Source organism: Lontra canadensis, unplaced genomic scaffold (assembly GCF_010015895.1).
Source record: "Lontra canadensis isolate GAN:19392208 unplaced genomic scaffold, GSC_riverotter_1.0 scaffold58, whole genome shotgun sequence".
NCBI classification, from domain to species: domain Eukaryota; kingdom Metazoa; phylum Chordata; class Mammalia; order Carnivora; family Mustelidae; genus Lontra; species Lontra canadensis.
Window position 1 is genome coordinate 2389479 of NW_022631052.1, and position 21682 is coordinate 2411160.

The 21682-nt window shown below is 44.5% G+C and overlaps 2 protein-coding genes across 3 annotated transcripts in view; one reads left to right on the forward strand and one right to left on the reverse strand.

The window, feature by feature from the left end:
* Positions 1-7863, forward strand: part of TAOK3 (TAO kinase 3) — a 182228-nt gene extending 174365 nt beyond the window's left edge. For both annotated transcript variants that reach the window (XM_032876176.1, XM_032876177.1), the window contains exons 20-21: positions 5032-5214; positions 6465-7863. In XM_032876176.1, the coding sequence (XP_032732067.1) occupies positions 5032-5214; positions 6465-6626 (345 nt within the window). In that variant the 3' untranslated portion in view covers positions 6627-7863. The remainder of the gene's footprint in view (positions 1-5031; positions 5215-6464) is intronic.
* A 7577-nt stretch (positions 7864-15440) lies between these two features.
* Positions 15441-20347, reverse strand: PEBP1 (phosphatidylethanolamine binding protein 1). The gene is made up of 4 exons (XM_032876179.1): positions 20113-20347; positions 18878-18987; positions 18091-18191; positions 15441-16437 (listed from the first exon to the last, which is right to left on the reverse strand). Exons 1-4 carry the CDS (start codon positions 20245-20247, stop codon positions 16220-16222), a joined length of 564 nt encoding a protein of 187 aa, XP_032732070.1. The 5' UTR covers positions 20248-20347; the 3' UTR covers positions 15441-16219.
* Positions 20348-21682: the final 1335 nt, after the last annotated feature.

Sequence of the window (21682 nt, forward strand, 5' to 3'; positions counted from 1 at the left end):
AAACAGGCAGAAGAAGAAAAAGTCATTCCCAGCAGAGAGGACACAGTAAACGCAAAGATACAAGGCCTGAAAGAGGACAGTACGTTTAAGGAATGAGTGGTTGATATGACAGGAGTATAAAGGGAAACAGGTGGATAGTTGGGGATCAGACCCTCAAAAGTCAGGAGTTTGCACATCTTTCTGTAAACAAATGGGGATCTGCTGAAGCCCATTTTAAAAAGGAAAGTGACAAGATCAGATTTGTGATCTAAAAAGATACCAGTAATTTAACAACTGTAGGTGAAGAGACCTGTTAGGAAACTACCATAGGCCAGGAAAAAAGTAAGAAAACCCTGAACTGAGAACATCCTCCTGGAGATGGTGATCAGGAAGAAGGATTTGAGAAATATTTAGGAGTTAGAAGAGGTTGAGCTCCATGACCAACTTGGGAGGTAGGCTTGGTAACAGTGGAATAGTCATCATTTTACCAAGGTTAAAAAAAAAAAAAAAAAAAAAAAAAACTGAAGGAAGTGTAAGCTTGGATGCCTGGCAGATAATTGACTAAGTTTTAGGCATGTTACCTGAGTTTTGTGAGTATCCAGGTAGAGAGGTATAGAGATGGAAATCTATAGTTCAAGAGACAGGACACAAGACAAGTAGCTAGACATCCATGTTAGATGGGGGAAGTTGTAGCTGTTGGGAATGCCTGAGACCTTCTAGGGACAAGAGATTTTATTAAGAAGAGGACTAAGAACAGGAGCTGTGGACACCACCATATGAGGGTGGAGGAGAAACAGTCCAAAGGAAATGAATTATTAATGCGGGTGGGGAATTGGAGAGAGTATGTCAGTGACACCAGGGCAGAAGCTTCTAGGTGATCGTTTCAAGTGCAGCAGAGAGACCAACTGGACCCCACAGGAGATTTGTACAGTGACAGTCACAGACAAGCAGTGGACTGGTCAGAGAGTGGAAGACATTGTAGTGCATGTTACAATACACTATAAAGTGAGGTAGAAACATAACAAGATTCCTTTTCCCAACTGCTCATCAGCGAAGGAAGGGAGAAGAAGAACTGTAGCTAGAGGAAGAGACAGTTGAAGGAAGACTTTTGTTTTTTTGGGAAAGGCTTTAAAGGTGTTCTTAAACCTGAGGTCATGGGTAGGAATCTATACATTCATTCATTCATTCATTCATCCATCCAGTAAGCATTGAGTGCCCTACTGTGCCCCAGGCATCCTGAGATACTGTGGTGAATAAGATAGTCATTGATCATGTCTTCATGGAATTTATGGAAAAATGAGGAAATGGCATTGAGAAAGTCTACTCCGTGTAATGGCTGAGCAAGTAGAGCGTGCCAACAGAGTGTGACCAGGAGAGTAGGCTGGTGTGGAGAGTCAGGAAAGGCCTCTCAGAGACAAGGAGTATTTAAGCTGAGGAGTAGAGAGCACATTCTAGGCAAAAGAACTGCATTGATAAAGACAGGGGAAATAGTGGCACTTCTGATGAACTCAGCATCCATTATGTTTGGAATATAGAGAACGAGGCAGAGACCAAATGAGAATAAGACTGGAGGGTTAAACAGGGACCAGATCATGGAGGGGCTTGTAAGCTTTCTTAAGGATTTTGCTCTTGATCCTAAAAGCAATGGGAAGCCATTGAAGAGCATTGAAGGGGATGTGGGGAACTGACATCAGATTTGCGTTTTTGAATGATCACTCAGGTGACAGGTGGAGAATGGCCTGGGAGATGGTCGGATGGATCTCAGGAGATCATGTATAAAGTCGCTGCTTTTACCTGGGCAGGAGCAAGGGGTGGTTAGACCAGAAGGGGGCGGATGGGATGAAGGAGAAAGTGATGAAATTTGACAGGCAGGAGATGGAAGTGAAAGCATTTAGTTACAGAGTAAATGTGGAGCATGAGGGATTAAGGTAGACTCCCAGTCTCTAGTCTGAACAAAACAGTGGATAATGGTGTCACTTACCTGCATGGTAAAGAAAGAAGTGGAGCAGCTTGGGGGAAAAGGAAGGGAATGATGATGAGCTAATAGTCATGCTGAGCTTGAGGGGCCTGGGAACCATCCAGGCAAAGATGTCCAGCAGACTGGGTAAGCTAGCCTGGGCCTCGGAAGAGAAGACTGAAATAGAGGTGAAGAAGTGGGAATCATCCATATATAGATGGTAGTTGTAGCCTTGGGAATAGACGAGATTCCTTAGGAAGAGAAGTTAGAGGAAAAAGGAAGTAGCTGGAAAGGAGAGGATGGAGGGGGAACATCCCAAGAGGGTATGGTATCTCAGAAGACTAGAGAAAGATTTCAAGATGGAAAGGGCAATCCATGGTATCCAATCCATTGGCAATCCAATGCTGCTGGAAGTCCGGTAAGATAAAGACCCCTTCCCACATCAGTAAGGGCTAGGATGGGAATGAGGAGTACAAGGAGAGGTTAAGGGTAAGGAGAGGGGAGAGAATTGGTAGGGACACCAAGGCTGATAGTGTTTTTGTCTTGTTCATCTTTGTGTCATGAGCATCTGCAACAATTCTTGGTACACAGCAAGTGCTCAGTGAATGCGTGTTATGTAAGATGGACAGAATGGGATCAGGAATATAGGTTCAGGATTGGCCTTGAATTAAAAAAAAAAAAAAAAGGAAAGACATACTCTTTCTCCTGAGGCAGTGAGAAGATAAAAGTAGTTACGATTAATGCCACTATCCTTTAGTGACTCCTTATCATGAGCCAGCCACTGTTTTGGGTATGTTATTTCAATCTTGTGTAACCCCTTTGACCTTTGAAGTAGTTACCGTTTTAACCCTAATTTACCTGCGTGGAAATTGAGGTTTATTGAAGTAAAGCCACTTGCTTAGAGAGCAGGAGTTGGCCAAGTGTTTCTTTAGAGGCGCAGGCTTTGTGGACCACTGGGTTGCTGTCACAACTACTCAACTCTGCTGTTGTCATGCAAAAGCAGCCCTAGGTGGCACGTAAATGAATGAGCGTGTCTGTGTTCCAATAAGACCTTATTGACAAAAATGGGCAGCAAGCCAGATTTGGGCCATAATGTGCCAACTCCTGGCTTAGGGGCTCACATAGTGGTAATTAACTAAGTAGTGATGAAGCTGGGATTTGACCCCATTTCAGGGAGAGCCCATAAGCCTGGCCATACTACATTATGCGGCTGCCATCACATCCTTTCGTGTTAATCCACTTTCGGAAACAGATGTGATATTTACCTACACTTCTGTAAAACATTTTAATGGATTTGATATGCGCAACTTTGGGGCAATGAATACCGGATACTGGAATATCCTCTCTGATTTCTAGACCGCACTTTTATAGAGTCAGAGCTGGTACAAAATCCCATAGTTATAGACGTTAATAATAGAACGCCAGAAGTAAGAGAAGATAGAGATGTTTCAATGGACTAAGCTGCCTATAAGATGAGCCTCTCACCCATTTGACCAGGGCTCATAACAATTAACAAAGACAAGTAGAAAAGAACAGGCTTTCATTCCGTTTATTGGTAAGGAAGCTCCCACATCAAGAGGGAATTAATAAGTCTTATTGGGAGCCAGTAAACCCTGTGGCATTTATCAGTAAGGCTGTTCCTGCCGTGGAGTGACTTTTTTATCTTGTGTCTCTTCTCCCTTCATTTCTCATTGGGAAAATAAGAAAAGAGGTATCCTTTTCAGTGGATTTTAGTGAAAGCTGGGTAGGATTGATTACTAGAAAATGCTTTGGAAATATGATTATGGTATTTATTTCATGTTCATGTGATATATTCCTCCAAAAGTACTAAAGAATATACTGTGCAGATAACTTTCTTAAACTATTCTAGTAACAGGTCCCAAAGTTTCTTAAGATATTGAGATACATTGTTAATTGTCACAAATTGTACGGATTAGGAGGGAAAAAGCATAAAATGGAGAAAAAGTGTCCGTATGGAAACATGTGGATAAATTCAGGGTTGACAGAACTGTCTATCTAATTCAAGGATTCTAATCTCCTAGTTCCCAGCTGAACTGAGGGCCTGATAAAAGTTTTTAGACAAAACCAAGTCTGGGGCAGGAGGATCATCAACCACAAAATATAGTCCCACTAATGGCCCCAAACCTTCAGTTATGCTCATTGAAAGATGGGCTGTCTTGGCCCATTCCTCAGACAGAACCAACAGCATGGCATGTAATACAAAGTCCAGGAGCTATAGAGAGCAAGGGGAACTCTATCGGCCTGCTTTATAATTTGGACTTCACTACTTCGAACCAGAATATGCCCCTTGAGATCATCCAGGCTATCTCTGTGAGGAAGAGGTTTTGAACCACTTGAGTTTAGGTGGGTTAGCCAGCAGGATAACTTGTATAGTCAATTGTAGGGACGAGCATTACTTGCGAGGAGCATAACTATACTGTGGGATAGTCCCCGATGTCATGGAGATTGGACTCATTTTTTTAGAGCTAAGGATACCTAATTGTGTGGTAGTTTGAGGGCTAAGGATACATAAATATGGAAATGGTTAATCAAAGCCAAAATAATGTTAACAGCTACTATTTACTGAACACTTGGTGTGCATCTAGAACTATGCCTAGGATTTCATATGAATTCTTCCATTTAATCCTCATACCAATCTTAGACAGTAGGAACTACTACTGTTATTTTCTTGAGAGGAAAAAGAAATGAGACTTAGAGGGGGTAACTTCTCAAGGCTACACACCTGAGTGAATCATGGAGCTAGATTTCAAGGTCAGGGGTCTGCCTCCAAAACCCACAGGCTTAATCCCCGGAGCATGTAGCCTTCCTGACTCCTGTGTGTGTGGTTTTAGGAAAACCAGTTTTTCTTAAGAATGTTTTCGTTTTCTTAGGAAGAAATGTTTAAGAATGTGTTTGTAGAACCTCTCAGCCCATGGGGCAGACTGTACTAATTTTGATTCCTAACTCTGAATGCACCCAAGGCACCTGTTTTTCTGAGGGGACCTGTTTCAGTCCAAACAAGGAAACCTCTTCCAGTAGTCACCAGGTGCTGTAAGCTAGGAATGAATTACAGTGTGTGTCTTTTGTGCCCGCAGTTACGGCTAGATGAGGCTCAAGAAGCAGAATGCCAGGCCTTGAGGCTACAGCTCCAGCAGGAAATGGAGCTGCTCAATGCCTACCAGAGCAAAATCAAGATGCAAACAGAGGCACAGCATGAACGTGAGCTCCAGAAGCTAGAGCAGAGGGTGTCTCTACGTAGAGCACATCTTGAGCAGAAGGTATGAGAGTGTTACTCTGGGTCCCATACAGTTGGGTGGAGGATGGACCATGGCCTAGGGAACCGCCATTTATGGAGCCCTGCCTGTGTACTTAAACTGCGCACTGTTCACTTATTTCATGCTTTTATCTTCCCAGTACCCCTGAGAAGTAGGTATAATCTCCATTCCACAGGCACAACATTAAGGCTCCAAATGGTTAAGTTACTCACGTAAATCTGACCCCACAGCCTAAACTCTGTTACTCTGTTAGAGTACCCCTTCACACCTTCAGAGCCAGAGGAATGGCATGGGGTGACGGGGCAGTTGACAAGACATTTGTGAAAGGTGCTATGAATTGATAACATGGCTGCGAAATGGTTTGAAGAAGCCAGATTTGGTTTTTATTTTCAGTTATTTCTCCACCAAAAGAAATCACCAGCAGGGCTCTTTTAAAAAAATAAGCATGAAAAGAGGCTGATATTGCCATAATAATAAATGTTATAAAATAAAAGCATAATAAATGTTATCAGAATTGAAATATTCATTGCTTTAAATATTGCTGAAGGGGGCACCTGGGTGGCTCAGTGGGTTAAGCCTCTGCCTTTGGCTCAGGTCATGATCCCAGGGTCCTGGGATCGAGCCTGGGAGCCTGCTTCCCCCTCTCGCTCTGCCTGCCTCTCTGCCTACTTGTGAGCTCTCTGCCAAATAAATTATAAATAAAATCTTTAAAAAAAAATATTGCTGAAGAATATGAAGTAGAAAAGATTTCATAAAGCGTCTCAAAGCCGTTAAGCATTTATTTGCTTAACCAGTTATTTGTACTTTGTTCTGGGACTTCCCTGAGACCAACGTAAGAGACTATTTTCACAACTCCTGTTCTACAGCTAAATTGCTAATGACCCAGGGGGCATCTGGCTCTCTATGGGAAAGCAGCACAATCTAATTGTGCTTGAGTGTCTTTTAGCTTCTCCTGAGCCATCTCCTGCTGAGACAGGACACGGACCTAGATCAGCCCAGCTGCTTGGTTTGCTAGAATGGTAGTGCTAGCCCCCAGGGGCGCCCCGAACATTTTTATTCTTGTGAGCAAATTTTAAATATGGATGAGATACAAGACATTGATCCCGGGATTCTCCCAGCCTTTCCCAGTCTAGATTACTCTGAGTTCCCATGTGTTTGTGTGTCATATGTGTGCATGTACGTGTCCATGTGTGTTTGCGGGCGGCTGCAGGGAGACCTCGTCCATTAAGAACTGTTCATTGTGCTTATTTCAGATTGAAGAAGAGCTGGCTGCCCTCCAGAAGGAACGCAGCGAGAGAATAAAGTACCTATTGGAAAGGCAAGAGCGAGAGATTGAAACTTTTGACATGGAGAGCCTCAGAATGGGATTTGGGAATTTGGTTACATTAGATTTTCCTAAGGAGGACTATAGATGAGATTAAATTTTTTTGCCATTTACAAAAAAAAAAAAAAAAGAAAAAAGAAAACAAAAAAATTCAGACCCCGCAAAACCACATTCCCCATTTTAACGGGCGTTGCTCTCACTCTCTCTCTCTCTTACTCTTACTGACATCGTGTCGGACTAGTGCCTGTTTATTCTTACTCCATCAGGGGCCCCTTCCTCCCCCCGTGTCAACTTTCAGTGCTGGCCAAAACCTGGCCATCTCTTCTATTCATAGTACACGTCACAGCATTGATGTGATTCAGAATGTTTCAGTGCAAACTTTGGAGACCGTTTTAACAAAACAATAGACCAACGACAACAACAAAAGTGGATGTATATTGCTTTAAGCAATCACTCATCACCACCAATCTGTGAAAGTGAAGCAAAAAAAAAACAAACAAATAAATAATAATAATAAATGCCAAGGGGGAGAGAGACACAATATCCGCAGCCTTACACCTTAACTAGCTGCTGCATTATTTTATTTTATTTTATTTTTTTGGTATTTATTCATCAGGAATAAAAAAAAAAAAAACAAAGTTTTATTAAAGATTGAAAATTTGATACATTTTACAGAAACTAATTGTGATGTACATATCAGTGGTGACATATTATTACTTTTTTGGGGATGGGGGGGTGGGTGGGGTGAAGAGATCTTGTGATTTTTAAGAACCTGCTGGCAAGAGTTTAACTTGTCTTCAGCATATTCTGATTGTATCATAATCATTTTCTGCTGTTGCAGAGGATGTGAATACACTTAAGGAGCTCACGGAATCCCAGTAGCACAAATTGGGCTTTGGCAAATCGTGTATTTTGTGTATAGAAGGAATTTAAGGAGAGGTATTACTTATTTTCATATTGTATTTTAACTGTTTCTCTGATCAAATTTTTTTACTTCCTCCTCCTCTTCCTCCCCACCCCCCTCCCGCTCCTTTTCCAATTCAGTATTTGGAGTTCGACACTGTCTCTCGATCAGATCATCTTGATCTTTTTCTTTATTCCCCTTCCCCTCCCTGAGTCCCATATCTTGGTCATAAATATTGCATTATTCACACTTTCAAACTGTGTATTTTCTTACAATAAAAAATGATGAAAAAAAAAAGGCTTTACTTCTTTTGCATGCACTTTAAAAAACAAAACAAAACAAAAAACATTTTTCAGGTTCCAAGGAAGAGCATGATAACTGTCAGAGCTTTTAATTATATTTGTAAATAAAAGTGTTCATCACATTGCCTTGCTGTGTTATTGTAGCAGGAAGTTTCCCTTCTAGGTTCACCAGCTCATAACTCAAGAGGGAGACCTGCCCTCCAGAAACCATCCTCCACAGCCCTGGGTGCTCCCAGAAGAGCCGTCTGAGATTTTCAGGTAAATCTGTGTCTTGCAAGTTCTTCTACAGGTAACGTTACAGATAACGTCCCATTGTTTGAAGTGGTCAGTTGCACCTGTTTGCCCTTTAGAAAATGGCACATGTGCATGCGTGCGCACGCACGCACACACACACATGCACACACGCACACACACACACACCCCAGTGTGCCAGTCATAGGCACATGCAGTGCTAAGAAGTTACACGCTCTTACAGAAAAGCAAGCTATTAAAGAAAGATTATGGCCAAGTATTTGAAATGGTCCCACTGTATGGCAGATCCCCTCATATTCTGCTTTTATTAGAATAATTTTATGTGCATAACAGTGAGGTAGTAAAATATGTAACTTTTTTTTTCTTAAAGATTTTATTTATTTATTTGAGAGAGAGAGAGAGACCATGAGAGGAGAGAGGTCAGCGGGAGAAGCAGACTCTCTGCCAAGCAGGGAGCCCGATGTGGGACTCAATCCCGGGACTCCAGGATCATGACCTGAGCCAAAGGCAGTTGCTTAACCAACTGAGCCACCCAGGTGCCCCAAATATGTAACTTCTAAGATAGGTTTGGGGGTCAAGACAATTTCAGTAAGATCTCCTATTTTTAGGGTTCTAAGTCCTGGACATTGAAGATTTATCTTTAGCATGATGACCTAAAAATCATTCCTGTATCTTACAGGATGTTCAGTCATCATAGATGAATAGGACCAGTCACGTTCACTGTGATAGACTAAAGCAGGAAGATACACTCGAAAGATTATAAAGTACGAACAGAATAATTATCAAAATAATTACCAAGTTTCCTAAGCAGCTTAGTTCACTGAAGTTTCTATATTAGGTGCATCTGAAAATAACACTGGAAAGGGCTGGAAAGAATACTCATAGTTGTCCACGAGAAACAGATCACGAAAACAGATACTGCGTGGTTATGCTTACCATTTGATGGGACACTACATTAAGCATTTTACAGATAAGGAAATAAGCTCAGACCAGGGTAGGTGGTGGCAGTGAAGTCTGAATCAAGATCGGTCTGATTTCAGAACCCACACTCCTAAGCATAGGTCACACAGTCACTCAGAAGGACATTAAATCATCAATAAGGTAGAAAACATTCCTATAGTTTGTTTCATTTCTCTCTGTAGTGGAAAACATCTAGCTGGCTTGTGAAAAGGCTTTATTTCTGTGAGGTTATAGGTAGTGATCTTTAGGAAAGTGCCCCGTCCACAAGTTTGTTAGTGATGTACCCCAAGGTAGAGTTACCAGAAAGGAGGAACGTGTGTCCCTGTTCCTAACACCTGCCACAGACGAGCTTCCAACTCCTAGCACCTGCATGAGGAGGCAGTGAGAGTAGACAGGAACCAGAATGGCAGCAAAAGAACGGGTTCAAAAGAGGTACTAGGACAGCAGCCAAGAGCCTGTGTCCTTTATTCTTCTGGCACATACTAATCTCCCCTGAGTTTAAAAAGGACAGAATTGTTGCAGGTTTGTCATATGTGTTGGCAAGGGCTGCTTATGTTTGATTTGTAACTATTCACTCAGTGGGTACCTTCTAAATCTGGTGCAATGCCAGGTGCTTAAGATGCATCCGTATATCTTAAGTAAAAATCCTTGCCCTACTGGAGCTTACCTTAGGGGTAGGAGGAAGATGACGACACAATAATTATAAACAATAAATGATCTTACATGGTTCTAAGTGCTATAAGGAAAGAGGGAAGGGTGAGGAGGTATCTGAAGTGCCAAGATCAGCATATTTTTGCTCATTCATTCCAGAAATATTTATTGAGCAGCTACTATGCGCCAGGGAGGTGTAGGAGTAAATAGGATGGATGGGGCCACTACTCTGCTGGAGCTCACGGTTTAAATCTCCACTGGAACAAGCAAATTGAGGGACTGAGTTAACCAACAGTAGACAAGCCATGACAATGCAAGTGGTGGGCACTACCAGGAGTTCACAGGAACTGAGACAATTACAGTCACAGGAAATACCAGAGAACACTTACCAGTCGTATCTAATTGTGTAAAAAATTTTATTTCTTGAATTTATCACCATCTGCAATTATTATCTGTTGAAAAAGCATATTCTGGGGCATCTGGAAACATGCCCATGTAAGAACTCCATATCCCCGTATGATTTTAATTCGGTAATGTATTTTGCCATGGAAATGATGACATAAAAAATACATTTTTTTTCCCTAGCTTGGCCTAGCAGCATATAAGTCTTTCCCACTGATTACAGCTAAAAACTAGACCAAATGCAAAAGCAACTACTTGAGGACACCGAAAAACATAAGAGCAGGTGGATTACGGAAAAGCCATGTATGCAGAGGAGTGAGGTGAAATAAAGCATCCTCAGATAAAGAAAATTTAAGAGAAGTTACTGTCAGAGAACTATTCTACAAGAAATGCTAAAGTTCCTCATATTGAAGGGAAATGATACAGAAAGAAACTTGGATCTCTGGGAATGAAGGAAGAGCAACAAATAGTATATGTCTAGATAAATATTAAAAAAAACCCCTTTCCTCTCCTATATTCTTTAAAATATATTGAAATATATTTTTCATTGAAAGCAAAAATTATACCATTGGGGAGGGTTTTGATGTATCTAAATGCAACCCAGATGACAACTATAACCAAGGTTGGGGGCTAAAGGACCCCATATGGTTACCATGTTTCTACATTTTACATGAAGAATTTACCATTCTTCTAAGCAGACTCTGAGAAATTAGTATGTATATTGTAACTCCTAGAGTAATTACCAAAAAGAAAACCAAAAGAGGTGTGATAGCCAAAAATTCAATAGATATATTGGATATTCAAATAATCCAAAAGGTAAGAAAAAGAGGAGCAAACAGAAAACATAAAATGGTGGAACTAGGGGTGCCTGGGTGGCTCAGTGGGTTAAGCCTCTGCCTTTGGCTCAGGTCATGATCTCAGGGTCCTGGAATCAAGCCTTACATCGGGCCTCTGCTCAGCCGGGAGCCTGCTTCCCCCCACCCCGCCTACTTGTGATCTCTGTCAAATAAATAAATAGAATCTTTAAAAAAAAAAATGGTAGACCTAAATCCACCATAGGGATAATTACATAAATATTTACAGGGTGAGTTTTTAATTTTTTTAAGATTTTATTTATTTGACAGAGATTACAAGTAGGCAGAGAGGCAGGCAGAGAGAGAGGAGAAAGCAGGCTCCCTCCTGAGCAGAGAGCACAATGTGGGGCTCGATCCCAGGACTCTGAGATCATGACCTGAGCCGAAGGCAGAGGCTTTAACCCACTGAGCCACCCAGGCGCCCCCAGAGTGAGTTTTTAAAAAGAACTATTTGCTGCCTATAAGAGACTAACTAAATAAAGACAGATAAATTCAAAGTAAATGAATGGGGGAGAAAAGCGCCGTGCAAATAGGCATAAGAGGTCTATCAACTAAAATAGACTTCAAAACTAAGAGCATTATCAAAGATAAAAGACATTCATGAATAAAGAGATGTCAAGAAGATATAATTTTAAACATTTAAAAAAATTAATTACAGGGATGCCTGGATGGCTCAGTCCCAACTCTTGGTTTTAGCTCAGGTAATGATCTCAGGGTCGTGAGATCGTGGGGCCCTGTACTCAGCATAGAGTCTGCTTGAGATTCTTTCCCTCTCCCTTTGCCCTCCTTGCCAGCCAGCTCCGCTCTAAAATAAACAAAACCTTTAAAAATAATAATAATCTGAAAGATACAGATTCCTGAGTGGAGGGGACACCAGACTAACACCAGCTTTCTGATGTTCATGTCCATCAGAATTAGGGAGCTGATGAATGGGCTTTAGAGAGCTCTGTAAAAACTTAGTTGTGTGTGAGAAGTATACATCTGGGGAAAGGGAGAAGGACCTTTATGATATGGTCTATGGATATAAAGACGTCCATACCCCCTAAACTTAAGAACCTCTTTACAACGATTCATTCAATAGATGGTCATTAGATTCTTATGTCCAGTGCTACAGATACTGAGCAGGACACTGCTTGTCCTTGCCTTCAAGAAGGATCCAGTCTAAGGGAGAAGATAAACATTTAAACAAATAAATGACACAAGTTTACAGATTTTAAAATTACAGTGGTTAATATTACAATGGAATGGTGCAGGAGAACCCAGCCTCGTCGGGATGCCCTGAAGGTCAGTTAAGGGAGAAAGGGTCAGAGAACGTGGAAGAGGAAGGTTCCAGGCAGGATTTGTAAAGGACCAATCTGGCTTGTCAGGGAACTGAGAGGCAGCCGGCAAGTTTGGGGCCTAATGAGCAGACAACCGCAGGGAGCTGGAGGCAGATGGGGGTCACAACATACAGAGCCTATCCATAGGCCATTTAAGGATCTGGTCTACAGCCCCGAGCAACTCAAACAGCTCACAGGTTTTAAGTGGATGCTGAGGCCGTTGACTTAGCATCAATTTAAGAACAGAAGTCCTTTGCTCCCAGACCCAGGAGAGGATGTAGGCCATGGGCCGCCATGTATAAGCTTGGGAATCCGGATCACCCACTTCCCAACTTGATGCCCTGGGGCAAATTCCCCTCACCTTCCAAGTTTTGTTGTTGTTGTTGTTGTTTAAGATTTTATTTATTTAGGGGCGCCTGGGTGGCTCAGTGGGTTGAGCCGCTGCCTTCGGCTCGGGTCGTGATCTCGGGGTCCTGGGATCGAGCCCCGCGTCGGGCTCTCTGCTCAGCGGGGAGCTTGCTTCCTCCTCTCTCTCTGCCTGCCTCTCTGCCTACTTGTGATCTCTCTCTGTCAAATAAATAAATAAAATCTTTAGGAAAAAAAAAAAAAAAAAAAGATTTTATTTATTTATTTGACAGACAGAGATCACAAGTAGGCAGAGAGGCAGATAGAGACAGAGAGAGGGGGAAGCAGGCTCCCTATTGAGCAAAAAGCCCGCTGTGGGGCTCTATCCCATGACCTTGAGATCATGACCTGAGCAGAAGGCAGAGGCTTTAACCCACTGAGCCACCCAGGCAACCCACCTTCCAAGTTTAATAGGTGAGACAGGCTATCCCCTTGCTTTTATGCCTCCTAATATAGCTCCTATGTATTCTTTTCCTGTGAACTTCTTACATATACACTTCACCTTTTTTGGTTGGGTTGTTGACCTTTTTTCTGAATCATTTTTGAGTCTATGCCTATTTTAGACCAGAAAACTAACATACCATCATAATTCCTCATTGATTTTCCAGTCTCTATGTCTGACAAAGTGCTGTGGTCAGCAGACAAGTCTCAAAGAAAACAGTTCAGAGAAAAAAGAGTGAAAGATTTTAAGTACACATAAATTTCAAATTATCAGAATGTTCAGAGTTTGAGAAAACTGCTTAAGGGTATGGGAAGATAAATACTTTCATAACCATGGACTTGAATATGACCATGTGATCTTTTTAGAAGGTGGTTTGTCAGTATCAGGATTGAAAATGTATATACCCTTTGACCTAATTATTTCAATGCTAGAATTTTACTCCAGGAAATTACTTTGCAGAAGCATGTATACATATAATCTAATCACAGTAGGGGATTAGACTGGTTAATTATGAAACATCCGGAAAATAGAGTATTTGTTCAAAATGACAATATGAATTGTAGGGCCCTGTTAACTTAAGATACACTGTGCAAACCTGGTGTGTATAGCAAGACCGTAATTTTTAAGGAAGAAATATGTAGATCTATGCCAGATATATGCTTATGTGGATATTCATGTTTGTGTCTTTTCTTTTCTTTTCTTTTCTTTTTTTAAGATTTTATTTATTTGACAGAGAGAGAGAGAGAGAGAGATGGAACACAGGCAGGGGGAGTGGTAGAGGGAGAAGCAGGCTTCCCGCCAAGCAGGGAGCCCGATGTGGGGCTCAGTCCCAGGACCCTGGGATTATGACTTGGGTTGAAGGCAGCTGCTTAACAGCTGAGCAACCCAGGTGCCCTGTGTCTTTTTTCAAACCGCTGCTGAAGAGCCAGGAAAGTGAAAGTGGAAGGCACTGGTTCCTGGGCTGTGTACCTTGCCTAACCACACGCATGCATTGCTTCTTCATTTAAAATCAACAGGGTAAGGACACCTGGTGGGTTCAGTCACTTAAGCATCTGCCTTTAACCCAGGTCCTGATCTCAAGGTTCCGAGATCGAGTCCCACATCAGGCTCCTTGCTCGGGGGAGAGCCTGCGTCTCCCTCTGCCTGCCGCTCCCCCTGCTTGTGCTCTCCCTCTCTCTAATAAAACCTTTAAAAAAAAAAAAAGGCAACAGGGTAAGGGGCATCTGGCTGGCTCAGAAGGCAGAATATGTGACTCTTGAGTTCAAGTTGGGTGTGGAACCTACTTTTAAAAAAATTATAAAAATAAAATAAAAAATAGTCGGTGGGGTAGTTATTTTCTTTATATAACTTTTGTTTTGCAAATTATTTAAAAATTGAATTTTAAAACCCTGAAGTTAGAAAATAATTGCTCTCTACCACTCCCCGCCCCCCCATAGAGATTACACAAAGCAACATTTCCAGCAACGTCTCCAGAGAAGCAACTACAATGAAAGGTGGGGAAAAGACCCAGCCTTGCTTAATTAGCTCCCGCCATGATCCCTTCTCTGACACAAACCAGGTCAGTGATAGGATCCTTCAAACACCTCCTTTCTTTTTTGGTGCATCAAAGGGTGTGAAAGTACAGCTGATCCTTGAACAATAGGGGTTTCCACTGCATGGGTCCACTTACGTGTGGACTTTTTTTCAGTACAAGGCTATAAATGTCTTTTCTCTTCCTTATCATTTCCTTAATGACATTTCCTTTTCTCTAGCTTACTTCATTGTAAGAATACAGCATACAATACATGTAACACACAACATGGGTTAACTATGTGTTCCTGGGAAGGCTTCCAAGTCAACAGTAGGGTATTAGCAATTAAGTTTTGGGAGAATGAAAAGTTATACAGATTTTCAACTGCACAGGGCAGTACACCTATCCCCCATACGGTTGAAGGGTCAACTGTAATCTCCCCCACCTACCCTTGCGCCTTTTGGGTGTGGATTCTATATGGGCTGTATGTCAGGACAGGGAGAGGTGTAGCCCAAGTCATGTTCCAAGTCATTGTTCCTCCACGCAACACCACCCAGTGGGGAGGTTTCCCACTGGTTTCATGCTCAGATGGAAAAGGACCACTTGTGAAAAGCAAAGGTACCTTTTCTGCAAAGGAGCTGGCCTAAAACTTTGTGGGTTTTGTTTTTTGTTTTGTTTTTTTTTTTCCCCAAACCCTCCAGTTGGAATGGTTATTCCTGCTGTAGTTTGATGGCACGTGTACAGGTGTGGATCCTCTCTACGGTCCCTGAATCAAGTCCCAGACAGGGGACCTGAATCAATCCCAGCCAGGGAAAGGGGCTACTCACCCTTTGAGGTTGTCTCTTGACTTCCCACATTTATGAGGCCCCATTCCCAAAAAGGGCAAAATATCTGGAGACCTTGATCATCCACGCAATGTTTTTATTTTTATTCAACTATAAGCAAACAGCAGAATTAACACAATATTCCGCAACTCCAGATCGGCTTTTCCACAGAGAGTGACCAGTTCAACAGACACAGACCTCGGGGTTTCTGACAACCCCTCACCCAGCCCTGCAGCGCATCTAGATGGCTGTGCCTTAACCGCAAAGCCACTCTTCCTATTGCTTGTTCCAGTACTGCTCTTCCAAGGAGCCAGAGCAGAACACTGACCCCTAGTAAACAGTCTGAGATGTACCATGGGGATTCGTGGACACACCAGCCTCGGGCTGTCTTGGTGAGAAACACGGTCGTGAAAACACGACCCAGAAGTGCCATCATGCACAATTCCGGACTCAGGCTCGCAAAGGCAGAGGCAATCAATCTTTTTATTTTTTTATTTTTTTTTACCTTAAAGATTCTTTGACACTCTGCTCTACTACCAAAGACCTGGTCTTTTTACCTCAATTTTTATTTCTTAAAATTCTGAATTGCTATTCTTATAGTAACAATTTGATGAGCCCAACACAGTACCAAAATATCCCCCAAAATGGAGTTCAAATTTGACCAAAACATAAATGGGCAGTGTGACCCTCTAGAATTATAAAGGACAGACAGAAGGAAAGGTCACTCTAAACCACTACCTGATTGCTCAGGCCTCACCTGTGAGAATGGGAACGGGGAAGCAGAGAAATCTACATGCATCACTGAACTTGAGAATACTGCTTGAGGTTTCCAGGATGGTTTCTATCTCCTGGCATTCCCCTACTTCCCAGAGAGCTGCTCATAGAGTTTGGGCACATAGTCATCCCATTCCGCCTGGTAACACGTGCCGGCCAGTGGGGGCCCAAGCTCGTACTTTTTGCGGAAAGATGCCACTTTGAATTTGCCACGGTGGTCTCCGGATCGGTTGCTGAGGATGGGCTCGTCACACTTCAGTGGCCCGTTCTGCTCATAAACCAGCCAGACATAGCGGTGAAGGCCTGGAGGGAGAGGCAGGAAGGAAGATGTAACACAGCTAGGCCATGGGAATGGAGACGTCCCCCGTGTTCACGGAAGCGCCAACTTGGAGGGCCCCAGCCACCCCGTTTACAAGAGGGGCACTGAGGACCCGCAGAGGTGGAAGGAGTCAGATCACTCTCCTGCTGACAATCCCCCAGTGGCTTCCCACTGCAACTGGGGTCAAGTCCATACCCACCTTCACAGCCTCGAAGGCCCTCGCTCACCCGATCACCTTTGCCCTTCCCTCATCCTCTCCGGGCTCCCAGCCCATCTCCCCTGGGCCCCAACCGCTAGTCATTTTCCACCATCCGCATCTCCATACCCCTTTCACTTGGGACAGTAACACTTCCCTAAAAAAGTCTGCCTTTTCAGTTTAGTCTCCTCATTAGAAAGAGAACTCCAAAAAGCAACAGTGTTTGCTCGTTGACCCAGAACCTACCCTACCTAGTGCCTGGTAAAATTCACTCTGACCGACTAAGTAGCAAAGATGCTGAAAAACGTCTTCTTTTCTAAGTCACTCGTGTGGTCACCTTCATCTGTCAGTCAATTTCTATGGACTAAAACAATGATGATTTAGGCATTTTATTATAGGCAAGTTATACGAAAAGAATAATTTTTAAAAGCAAAAGGGGGAAAAAAGTCAGTCGCAGAGGCTTTTTTTGTTAATGAGGTCCTACTTGAGAGACCTGCTTTATTCTCATGTGTGTACTTCCCATAATTAAAGTGCCTAATTGTGTAACTGCCCTAGAGAACTTAATAGATCCCTGGGAAGGACGTACCTTCACCTTCTTCTTATGAACTCATGAGAGGGCTTGAGGCCATCTGAAGCTTTGGGATCTACAGACAAATCATGACTCTATGGACAACTGTCCTTGTCAGGGACCTTCCTGTACCTGCTCAGACTAACAGGGCCTGACACCGTGTCCACCCACGACTACTACTTTGTTCCAGCAAATGAAAGCATCCTGTAATGCACAACAAGCACTAACAGTGCATCTCCCACTGTTAGCTTATCCCACTCAGACTTTCAATACAGTGTTCTCCCCCTCTGTATGCAGAACATGTGTATCTTCGCTATACTTCTTAAAGCCTTCCAAATCTTTTCGAGATGATACCACCCTAGATTTTCGAAAGGAGCTAGAAAGAAATGAAGAAGCCAATTTTTTATATTTATTTAGGAAACTATGATCATTTCTGAGATCTTTCACGAGAACTGGAAAGCCAAAGATCCCACGGGGCAAAGACTGAATATAGAACTGATCATGTTAAATGTGTCCAATCACCACCCCCACCGCCTCCCCAAGAAGTTGTTCCAAGCTTTCTGCCACACTGCTTCCTTGGAATCCTCTCCCCAACTGCCCTGCATAGCAAGGCCTAGCAGCTGAGAGGCAAAAAAGCTAACGGAGGGTCCCCCTGACCAGAACCCAAGGTTCTGGCCACCTGATGCTACTGCTACTCCAGGTCTCAATGTCTCCGGCAGGCAACTGCCTCGGAGGTGAACTGCACTGCCAGGAAGCTCCACTAGGCTAAGGGATCTCGGGGAACCCAGACTAAAATCTGCAGCCCTTGGGGCCAATCCTGATGTGCACCCACTGCCAGCCCCCCACCTCCCTGACAAAGCAGCCTTTACTGACCTGTGCCCTTGGGAGGCCCAGAGCCGACATAATCGGAGAGGACTGTGCCACTGCTGATGTCATTGCCCTTCATGTTGACCACCAGAAAATGGTGCCATTCCCTGAGACGAGGAACACAGAACAGTCAGCGGTGCAGAAGTTAAGCACACGCTCACGGCACAGCCAGCAAATGTGCATGCAGCACGTGCTCCAGACCAGGCTGTGGCGAAGAAGGAGACACACAGTCCTGCTTCCTTGGCCAGCACAAACCCCACTGGTCTGCAGAAGAGAGCGCCCGGTGCCTCCCTCCCACCCTCTGAGTCTCTCGGGAGTTATCTGCAAACTTTTCTGCAAAGAGCCAGGCAGTAAAACATTTTAGCCTTTGTAGTTCACATAGTGGTCTCTGCCACTATTCAACTCTGCGGCTACAGCGTGAAAGAAGCCACAGACAAGATGTAAGAAGGTCTCATGCTGTGTCCCGACAAAACTTCATTGATGAACACTGAAATCTGAATGTCGTATGATTTTCACATGTTCCAAAGTAGATAAATGTAAAAACCATTCTTACTCGTGGGGCCATACAGGTGTCGGGCAGATGGGGCTCTCTCAGCTGTAGTTTCTAGACTCCTGGTCTAGGGACTGAAGGGGTAGGAAATGCACACTCTGGCTGAAGCGTGTGTGTGAGCATCCCAAACTGGGTGTCCATCCTCCTGGCACAGCATGTCCAGCAAGGGACGTACGTACACAGGGCCAGAAGCATCAGGTCCTGTCTGGATGACCTGGTGTTGCCAACCTTTCCCTAACTTGCCTGTACTTGGGGTCCTTCCTGCTGGGAGCGTCTGGATCTGTCATGGCCAAGGTGTAGAGTTTACCAGGATCAAGGCCATCCCACGCAATACTGGTGGGCCGGTTCTTAACCTGTAGGAAGCAACCACTTCGTTGTTAAAAAAGTCAGAAATGGAAAAAAAAAGAAAAAAAAAAGTCAGAAATGCTGAAGAAGCCAACACTCTTTGATTTCAGGTTCCTCAAAGGTAAAACACAGTAAATTATTAATAAAAGCTAAAGTGTATGGACTCTGCTAAGAGCCAGGAGCTTACGTTTAATACACATTATTTACTTTACTCCAAAGGACACTGTAGGACTGGTGTCCTAGCATGTGATTAACAGAAAGACGTGGGGTCAGGATTTCCACCCTGGAGCAGGCGACTCAGTCCTCTGAACTACAACCTCATATGGTGGGGAGTGTCTAGGTCTGGTGACCAGCAGCTTAGCTGGGGCCTGCTAAAGTGACATCTGAATTAACTGGATACTTTGTTCACAGAAAATGGCCGGACTGGACAGTGAGTCCGGGATAACAGAGGCTTCTAGAAGGTCACTCCACATCCACAACAATAAACTGTCGGAGCAATTTATTCACACCACTGCCCCGGAGCTTCACGACCAACAACTGCCAACTGTGGGGCACTCCAGTTCCGCCAGTTCCGGTGTCCAGGCCCCGATCTGCTCTCCCAGGGCAAACGGTAAAACAAGGCCGCGGCCGTTGCCCTCGAGCCTTCCAGCTGCAGAACGCACTTACCTTTGCACAGCTTCATGCTCTTGCGCGCTAAGACAAAAGGAGGAATCGCTGGGCGATGCTGGTCACCGGTTACATAATGCGTCACATGCCCTCGGGTGGGGCTTTTGCTCCCCAAACTGGGGCCTAAAGTCCCGAGACCCTAGGAGAGGTCTGGGGCCCAAGGGGCGGCCACGGCCCACTACATCTCAGGCACCGCCCCGCCCCCGTGCCCGCCGCCCAGGCTGTTTCTGGGCCTAGGCCCCAGCCTACGCCTTGAAGCCGCTAGAAAGTAGATCGCTTTCTCCTGCAGGCCGAGCCCCGCCCGCCACGTGCAGGGTTCCCGGTGCCCGCAGGTGTCCGCAGGCCTGCGGCGTGGGCCCCGCGACCCCCTTCCCTCGGAGCACCGGGCGCAGAGAGGCCGGATCACCCTCCCCCTCTCCGCCGGCCTCCAAGCCTGGAGCGGCTGCACCCCCAACGCCCTCGGGTACCTGGGTGGGCGTCAGCACTTTGCCCAGCTCGTCGATCTCTGTCCCGGTGTATTTAACCTGCAGCGGATGCTGCGGCCGCTCGTCCACTTCCTGCAGGCTCAAAGCCCCGGACCACTTGCTGAGGTCCACCGGCATTGCGGAGCCGAGCTGGGCACACAACGGGGAAGAGTCTCTGCAGACTGAGAACAGTCGAGCGGAGCCAACTCCCAGCAGTCTGCACACCCGCCAGAGGAGGCGCGGGACCAGCGGCTGGGGAGGCGCACGCGTCGGAGCCGCAGCCCCGCCTCGCCCCGATCTTCCAATCATAGGCCAGGCCAGGCCAGGCGCACGCGTCGGAGCCGCAGCCCCGCCTCGCCCCGATCCTCCAATCATAGGCCAGGCCAGGCCCATCCTGCTCTCTAATTGGTCAAAATCGGTAGCGCGGGGCGTCTCGCGCTCCCAGATCAATGCAGTAGTCTTTGCCTGTCTTTTTGCGCTGAGCGTGCTTGCTACGTGGGGCTGCATTGTTCCGGGGAGCTGTGGCCCGATTTGCAAGACCATTGTTTCAAGAAATGCAATTAAGCTAGCTTTGCATTTCTTATTATTTTTTTTAAACATTTTGCATGATTCTTTACTTTCTAAATGCAGAAATGGTAAGGCCTTGCCTTTTCCCCCGCTTCTTACTGCAAGCCTGATTGCCCTCCCAGCCCTGTATTTTTGCGCATGCTCACTGTTTTGGTTAACTGCCGTTTGAAAGGACGTGCGGTGGAAATTTTGAGCATTTTTCTCAGCGGACAACTGTATTTGCACATATATCTGATCTCTCTGTCCCCAGTTAGTGCAAACAAGATTCCGGGGAAGTGATTTTTTTTTAAGTTAAATTTTTAAGCTATAATTATTATTCCTGTTTTGCTGACAAGGGGCTCTGCCTCTACCAAAACTGCTCCCAAGGGGGCCGCTAATGCTTTCTTTTTACTAAATATAATGGGTACTATTTAATAGTCCTTGCCCTGTTTGACCTTAGAACAGCCATTGACAATGATAACCGCCCCTGCCCAGGGAATTAAAAAATCCTTTTGTTTTCTTAGTGGTAATACAAGTTCATTGTAGATAATTCGGAGGGAAAAAAAACTCAAAGAGGTAAACAATCATCTCCATTCCACTACTTGGACATCAATAAACAATTTCTTTCTGTTTATTCACTTAAACAATTGCATTAAACTCTACGATCATAGGGGAGCCTGGGTGGCTCAATTGGTTAAGCTTTGGATTCTTGGTTTCAGCTGAGGATATGATCTCAGGGTCCTGAGATCAAGCCTGTGGTCAGGCTGGTGCTGGATGTGGAGCCTGCTTAAGATTCTTTCTTTTAGGGGCGTCTAGGTGGTTCAGTGGGTTAAGCCTCTGCCTTTGGCTTAGGTCATGATCTCAGGGTCCTGCAGGGAGCCTGCTTCCCCCTCTCTCTCTCTCTCTGCCTGCCTCCCTACCTACTTGTGATCTCTGTCTCTCTCTGTGTCAAATAAATAAAATCTTAAAAAAAAAAAAAAAAAGAAAACACCTCTCTCTCCCCCTGCTCCCCCACCTTTCTCCCTCT

Excerpts from the sequence above, each read along its gene's own strand:
- PEBP1 (XM_032876179.1), bottom strand. The coding sequence starts at position 20,247 with ATGCCGGTGGACCTCAGCAAGTGGTCCGGGGCTTTGAGCCTGCAGGAA. Across the intron at positions 18,192-18,877 it reads AGGAAGGACCCCAAGTACAG|GGAATGGCACCATTTTCTGG; the intron begins GCAAGTTAGGGA and ends TCCTCGTCTCAG. Across the intron at positions 16,438-18,090 it reads TGGGCCTCCCAAGGGCACAG|GCCTTCACCGCTATGTCTGG; the intron begins GTCAGTAAAGGC and ends CTCTCCCTCCAG.